Genomic DNA, 8,182 nt, shown 5'->3' with positions numbered 1-8,182 from the left:
TCATAAAGCATCTTGAGAATTAAATGCGGTTTTTAACCTCGATGCACTAATGGAAGCATACCGATCATTTTAATCCCCAAATGTGACTTCGAAGTAGTTTTATAGTTTCATATTTGATATTACAGGAATAACAAAAAAGCAGGGGAAGAGGGTCAAAATTGCAATTTAAGCTATATTGTCATATAGACACTTCTTTATGCCATGTACTTATATCGTTATGAAAGATTTTTTTAAAACGTCTACATTAAACACTTTGTGATCAAATATTCTTAAAGCCCCCAATTTTCTTGGACAGAGCTGACTAATGACATCTTTTGGAATTTCCAGAGGGATGTGAGAAATAATGCGTCAAATTATTACTTCAAGAATTAAACAAGTACACCCAAGTGATTTGCCTGATTACTATAACAGCAGACATTTAAGGCCATAGCTTTCCTGTACAAAGGCCAGGTAAGAGGTAAGCACAAACTATATAAATTTATGCAATTGAGAAGTAACACAAGATTTTGTCATTTCTTTCATACAGGTATATGACAGAAGCAAAATAACATTCGCCTGTAGCAAGTTGTCGAATGTCATTAAATTTAGACAAAATAACACACACATGCACACCCCCACCTATGCATTTAACAGTCGCTTAAAATGTGTTTATTTTATGTATTGAAATTAAAGTATTACTTTATTCTTGCTATTAGCTTTTATTTTATGATTATGATTTATTGTTGCGCGCGTGCCCCTCTTCGCGCAGCGCGCGTCCGTGTCACCCTCCGGACCTCCTGACGTGGCAACGCTCCTCAGCAGCCATGTTGGCGGCTACGTCAGCGGGCCGCTTCCCAGAGCTCAGAGCCGCCGCTGCCACGGACACGCCGCTATCTGCCCTCGGAAAGGTGGGTGAGCTCCGTCTTAAAATGGACGTGATTAATATTAAACTCTGGGCATTGTATTAAACAGCGGGCAGCGGGGGCCGGGTCCAATATTAAAAGCTGGGCGAGCTGGCTTTGCGTACTGCGTCTCAGGTTTGTTTTGACATTAGCGAAATGCCCACCCCGGTCAACAGGCAGTCCGTGATCTTTTATTATTAGTCAGCCCAGACCGTAGCAGGTTTGTGAGTCTGTTATTTGCGTTTCGTTTTTAATTAGGATACCCGTATTTCATGTCTAAACATAAATAGCCAGGCAGCTTCTATTTATTGCGACCTCATACTGGCTACGTAAATAAATTGCATACCCCTTATAGCGTGCGAGTAGCGGTGTTTAAAGAAATGAAATAGTTTATGAAAGCGGTTATTTGATACGATGATGATTTAAGGAAAATAATCTCAGCCCTGGAGTGGAGCTGTTTGCCAAAGCTCTTATTTGTTTTCACCTCTCTGTGTCTGCATAGATTCATTTGAATTTAATTAATTTAATCTTTTTTTTAATGACTGCTTCCGTAAAATTAATGCTGCAATTGGGTGTTCATTAGTTCCTTAATTTGTTGCATTTCTTTCAAATGTTTAAGGTAATATGATTAATACAATTAAGTCTGCAGTAACTGCAGCACTAGAAATGAAAATTCTCAGGTCTTTTGAACAGTCAAGTACTTTTGATTACCAGTGATTATTGAAGTACATACTTCTGCTGTGTATATGGATATATAGTATATGAGTGTGTGTATGTATGTATGTATGTATATTTTTCTTATATATATATATATATATATATATATATATATATACACATACATACATACACACTATTTAAGTAGTATGTATTTCAAAAATGAAAACATTTTCTTTATGTTGTACGTCACGCTACATAAGGGCATGCCAATCGATTTCAAAACGTTCTTATCAGTTTTAATTCCTCTGTGTGCTGCCTGGTTTAAAGTCTAAAAGGCTGCCCGGGTTGTATAGTTATGTCAGAAATCATGCGTTTGTTGAAATTGATAATAGTTACAGAAGTATGTCTTTGCTCACCGCTTTGGAAGCCGATTGGGTGATATAACAAGCTGTCGTGGTCTGTCAGTGCTCATTGTGTATCCCCTTTAAAATTAATGCTCGTATTGATCAGCTCAGGCCTGGTGAAAACTATCACACACCATTTTTTTACACTACCAAGTCTGAAGCTGTGGGGATGAGAATCTGCACCTCTGTATCTGAGGCCATGTCTCTCTCTCAGGAAAGAATGGATTGCCCGTTTCAAATGAGGGACAGTCTGTCCTTATTTAAGGAGTTACTCTGACATATGGTTCATGTGCAGTGGTAATAGTTTGGTGCCTGCAGCTCTGAGGGCACACTGGAGGTCTGTGCTAGTGAAATAGGCGATAAGCCATAAGACTCAGGGTTTCCCAGTGAGTCTGCAACCCTACCCTTACCTGTGAGGTGTGCTGAGGGTTGTTGGCCTCACTCTGCGAGAACGTGAGGAGTTTGGAGATCCAGAGGTACCTCAAAATAGAGCGGCGGCTCCTGCAAATCGAGATTAGTCAGCTGTGGTGGTTTGGGATGTGTCCCAAGAAAGGTGTTCCATGCATATCCCACTGGGCAGAAACCCAGGGCAGATCTAGGAGGTGCTGGAGGGATCATATCTCACAAATGGCTTAGGAATGACTATGGAAACTATAGTCTGTAGCGATGGAAAAAGAGGGTGCTCCGACATGTTCAGCATGTTGTCATCGCAACTTGGACCATGTGAAGTGGAGGGAAGTCATAGGATAATAGCTGAGGACATTGATGCAGCAGGCAAGGGTCTCTCACTTGGTTGGATCCACATCCCGACTGAGGGGTGGGAGAGGAACCCAAGCACAGACGCCACCCAGTGAAACAGGGCCATAACTCTACCTCCACATGTCATCTTTTTCAGACTTTGCCTGTTGCAGTGCAAGATGGCAACTTTCCAGGAGTTCATCCAGCAGAACGAGGACCGGGATGGTGTGCGCTTCAGCTGGAACGTGTGGCCCTCCAGCCGCCTGGAGGCCACCCGCATGGTGGTCCCCGTGGCTGCTCTCTTTACGCCGCTGAAGGAGCGGCCCGATCTGCCCCCCATTCAGTACGAGCCGGTGCTGTGCAGCCGCGCCACCTGCCGGGCCGTGCTCAATCCTTTGTGGTGAGCACCAGACTTTCTGCCCAGATACTACCAGGAGCTTAATGTTACTGGTGGGCTGAATATGGGATGATGTCTTATTTGGTTTGGTCTTACATTTGAGTCGTACTTTTAGTGCAAATAAATCCTGTTATTTTACAAATAATTAGATGCTTTAAACCAGGGGTCTCCAACTCCGGTCCTGGAGAGCTACTATCCAGTAGGTTTTCTGTCCCACTTGGCTTCTGATGAGCCACACTTGTTCCTGGTATTTACCTGAGAACAGGTGTGGCTCATCAGAAGCCGGGTAGGATAGAAAACCTACTGGACGGTAGCTCTCCAGGACCGGAGTTGGAGACCCATGCTTTAAACCCTATGGTCTTAATCTTCCCAACCTCTTACATAGTGCTTATGTAGTTTGGGGTCATGGTGAGCGTGGTATATATGCAAGGAAGCATCGGACATAATGGACAGGATGCCAGTTACGCCTCATCTTTTTAGATTGTCGGTCGAAACCTATAAAGCATGGCGAGAACGTGGCAGTCACAGACACATACACACACACACAGACACACACACAGACAGCAGGGGTTGATTTGTAACCCATCTCTGGATTTAAAGAGTATATTTTAATATACTCTTAAGTGTGTTGTATACATTTATTTCATTTGTGCTTATTTTTTTCACTTTTTTCTTAACTAGCCAAGTGGATTACAGGGCAAAACTCTGGGCCTGCAATTTCTGCTATCAGAGAAATCAGGTGAATCACACACAATGTGCTTATTTGATACCTGATGCAATAACTTGATAAACTCAACATTTTTATTGTCTCTTTGATTGTTGAGCTTCTCAGTGTAATATTAATTTGTGTTCCCCGTAGTTCCCTCCTACATATGCTGGGATATCTGAGATGAATCAGCCGGCTGAGCTCCTTCCTCAATTCTCTACTATTGAATATGTGGTGCAGGTATCTAATTAAAGCACATTTTGCTAAGTGTTTTAAAGAGTGTACGCAAATAATTTTCTGATATGTGTCTCCAGAAGACTTACTCACAATTTCCCATTACTTGTTAGATGACCATTCTTACTCCTGTTCATCATTACAGATAAAGACTCATTGTCTGTCTAAGCTGTCAACAGTCTATCCGAGACAGTAAATCATAGACATATGTACAGTGGTACCTCAGAATTGGAACTTAATCCATTCAGAACTCTGCTTCGAATCCTAAAATGTTCGAGTTCTGATCGAATTCTCCCCATAAGAAATAATGGAAAACCAATTAATTGGTTCCCAACCCCGTAAAAAATTACATCTAAATATGTTTTGTTTTTTTTTTAGAATTTAAACACAAAATGAACAGGATAAAACAGTATAGAGCATATACTGTACTAAACACATCTAAGCACATTTATCAAAACAGTAATTTGTAAAGTAAGAAAATGTATCCAAACAATGTGCAATGGCTACCAAAATGATATAGAGTACAGTGTATTACCTGATATTTTCATAAAAAAAGCATTCACCAACAAACGATGCTATCACAGTGAATGCGAGGCTGAGACCGAAGATTACCCTTTGTTTCTGCTGAGAGACGTGCCGCGTGACTCATTTCCCAGCACGTACAAGTTATCTTAGTTCGGCGTTCACGGTTCGATTTCTGAGATTCAGATAGAGTTCTAGGTCATTTTTTTTTTCGAACTGGTTTGTTCGACTTTTAAGAAATTTGAGTTCTAATGAGTTTAAGTACTGAGGTACCACTATATAAAAAAATCACTCAGCCCAGTATCCGTTGAATGTTTATTATTCTAATTGTTCAATTAGCTTAGATCAGCTATGATGTCTAAATGTTCCAATAAGCCGTAGATGTTAATTTTCTGGTAAATTCTGTACTGCACAGTTATAGAGGTAACTGTGCTGGCTGATCCATTCACTGGGAGTGACTGGTCACTCTTTCCTTCTGTCCATCCTTCCTTGCACAGAGGGGTCCCCAGATGCCCCTGATTTTCCTCTATGTGGTTGACACCTGCATGGAAGATGAGGACCTGCAGGCCCTGAAGGAGTCCCTGCAGATGTCCCTCAGCCTGCTGCCCCCCACTGCCCTGGTGGGCCTCATCACCTTTGGCCGTATGATCCAGGTCCACGAGCTGGGCTGTGAGGGCATCTCCAAGAGCTATGTCTTCAGGGGAACCAAAGACCTCAGTGCTAAGCAGCTACAGGTAAACTCGCTTTGTCATCATCTCAGATCATTTAGTAGCTGGCCTCGTCATTTTTTCCACTTAAATTAAAAATGTTGTGCCTTGTTGCTGTCATTGGAGAATACAGTGGTACCTCGGTTCTCGAACTCACTAAAACTCGAATTTCTCGAAAGTCGAACAAACCAGTTTGACCTAGAACTCGATCTGAATATCAGAAGTCGAACCGTGAATGCTGACCTAATATAAATTGTACGCGCCAGGAAATGAGTCATACTACAATGCAATTCTTACTTGAATGCCTTCATCACAGACTGGACGATTAACCAAATAAAGCAGCGCAACATTACAGTAACTAACAATAAATAAACCACTAACTTAAGTGTAGTATTAGAGCATTTATGTCATTTATTTAAACTTTATTTTACCAGGTAAATTAACTGAAAACCAGTTCTCACTGCTTTACGTGATATTCGGGAGAAATAGCAGATTACGCATCAGAACTGCCTGGGATACAAACGTCATGCGTGTAACTAAACTCTTCAGTCAATAAGGGCAAAGGTGTGTCGTCACGGAGGCGGTTCCAGTTTGTGCAGCCGGGTGAGAGGTCGCAATGCATCTAACCGTAATGCATTGCGTCAGGATCAGAATGCGTTGCTTTAAGCCAGCGCTGTAAGCAAGTCGAACGCACCCAATGACCGGACTGGGGAAACAAACTGAAACGCGGACTTAATAAAGAGGACTAATGACAACAACCAGAAACAGCTGATCACATGGGGATCCCACACGAGGTTAAATGGAGTAATTGATTGATTGTATGTCCTGTTTGACAGACTTGTTCCAGTTACCTTGATTAGGCCACCAACAGACCCTTGTGTGGTTTGAGTATTGAGCTGTTTTTACAGTTCACAGTTTTAACTATTGATATCTAGGCCCTTTGGAACACGACGTCCAACTCGCATCAATGCTGGGTTGTTCTGGTGCATATCCATGTAATGTATGACGCTCATGAAGGATAATAGAAATTATGTGGCAGACTGACTGACTTTCATTATAAGATGCACTGTGTTTGGTATGTGAAGCTATAAATGTAATGTTGGGCTTCTTAATAGCCGTTCCTCTCTTTCTCCAGGATATGCTTGGTCTTACCAAGCCAGCAGCAGCCCAAGCTGGGCGGGGTCCACAGATGCCCCAGTCTCCCCCATGTAACAGGTGATAGCCTTAACGTCTGTGCTAATGTCAGTGTGTGAACAACAGAGCTTTTGTAAGAGTAGATGTCAGTAGCCTTTTCTTCCCTTGTACCCCTTTGTCAAGCGTTTCCCCTAATACATATACATTGCATGAAAGTATAGAGCATTTAGACCTGGTTACACTGCCGCTGCAATATAACATAGATTGGGAAACATGATCACTATCATGGCTTCTGAATATGGGCGCTTTTCCACCGCACAAAGTACGGTACTTTCGGTACGGTACTTTCGGTACTTTCGCTTTTCCATTGACTTCCGGTCGAGTACCAGTACCGAAATCTCGGGTACCAAAAGTGCCAAACCAGATGGGGTACTTCTTTGGTACTTCGGTACTTTGGGGTGGGACTTGCAAACGTATTTGCTGTCGATTGGTTATGCAAATAGCCTGCCGCTGAAACACAAAATACAACCGCCATCTTTTGAAACACACAGCGAACAGATCGCGATCACAGCGAGAAACAAAATAAAAAGCAGTAGAAACAAAAATATAAAAAAGTAATCGCCATATGGTCGGATGAACAGATCCAGTGGGATTTGGATGGCACGACTCGAAATAAAATTTTTTTTAGCTGTTCCAGGCAATTCAGTTTCCCTATGTTTCCCCTGTCGCGCGCTGATTTGTACACGGTTTCGCTGTTTTCATGTCTTTTTACGAAGCTCTTGAGGTAAACAAGCCATATATTAATTTTAAAACATCACATGCCTTTTCTATGTTTTTTGTTTTTACAGATAATAAATGAAATTACTTATTTCGCTCGATAGAGATATTTCTTGATGAAAACGGTATAGTATTGCTTATAAGACTATATTATGCGTGACGATGTACTGTATTCACATGTAATAATGTACCTGAGTGATTTTCAGACATTTCACATACCTCTTTGCTTTAATATTAGGGGAAACATTATTTCCTGATAGACAGGAGAAACATAGGATAACTGAATTGCCCGGAACACCGTAATACCTAGCCGCTTGGAAGAAATGGGGCACACACGAAACACCGAACAATGCCGCTTGAAAATCAAAAAACATAATTAAATAATTTGTTTGCTTTCAAAAGACTGAATTAGCAGTAAGTGTACCTACGTAAATGTAATTGATGGCAGCATGATTAGGATTTTACTAAATCTTATACTGTGATAGAAGCTGTCATAACAATAAATCGCATTTTCCAGCCTCAACTGTTAGTTTTAATTTTGTGCTGTCAGTCAGGGGCGGTCACTGATGATGTCATTTGGCACCGGTACCATTTTTTACGCCAGTGGAAAACCGACATGAAAGAAGTACCAAACTTTCGGCACTTCATGGAAGTACCGAAAGTACCAAAAGTACGGTACCTGGTGCGGTGGAAAAACGCCCTATGTTGTGCAGATATATGGAAAAAAGTATAATCCTCTCTTAATTAAATATGCTTCATTAAACACCAAATAGTCTTTTTGGACAACAGCAGAAGGATATTTTCGGTAACTGGGCTGCCTGTACCGAAAAGCCATGTTCTGTTCTGAATGGATTAAGCCATTAGGTGACTTGTACCCACCTCGCTGGCTGGCAGTGAAGCGTGCCGGGGCCTCACATGTGCGTCTATTGATACTGCCAGAAATAGGTTACCATCGGCGCAATACATTGCAGGTCTTTCTAATGTGAAAACTTTCACTTGTGTCTTTAAATCCAGGTGTGTGT

At 41.6% G+C, this 8,182-nt stretch overlaps 1 protein-coding gene across 4 annotated transcripts in view; it reads left to right on the top strand.

Moving 5' to 3' along the window:
- The first annotated feature begins 152 nt into the window (after positions 1–152).
- sec23a (Sec23 homolog A, coat complex II component) overlaps positions 153–8,182 on the top strand; it is a 34,395-nt gene continuing 26,365 nt past the window's right edge. The window contains exons 1-7 of one of the 4 annotated variants that reach the window (XM_072699334.1): positions 153–457; positions 749–887; positions 2,841–3,083; positions 3,762–3,819; positions 3,940–4,026; positions 5,040–5,276; positions 6,385–6,464. In XM_072699334.1, the coding sequence (XP_072555435.1) occupies positions 2,863–3,083; positions 3,762–3,819; positions 3,940–4,026; positions 5,040–5,276; positions 6,385–6,464 (683 nt within the window). In that variant the 5' untranslated portion in view covers positions 153–457; positions 749–887; positions 2,841–2,862. Of the gene's footprint in view, positions 458–730; positions 888–917; positions 1,017–1,080; positions 1,102–2,840; positions 3,084–3,761; positions 3,820–3,939; positions 4,027–5,039; positions 5,277–6,384; positions 6,465–8,182 lie in introns of those variants that run through there. The other 3 variants (XM_072699335.1, XM_072699336.1, XM_072699337.1) reach the window with 3 other exon arrangements.

Source organism: Paramormyrops kingsleyae, chromosome 14 (assembly GCF_048594095.1).
Source record: "Paramormyrops kingsleyae isolate MSU_618 chromosome 14, PKINGS_0.4, whole genome shotgun sequence".
NCBI lineage: Eukaryota > Metazoa > Chordata > Actinopteri > Osteoglossiformes > Mormyridae > Paramormyrops > Paramormyrops kingsleyae.
Note: the sequence above shows the minus strand (reverse complement) of the source record. Positions and strands in the feature narration are given on the sequence as shown.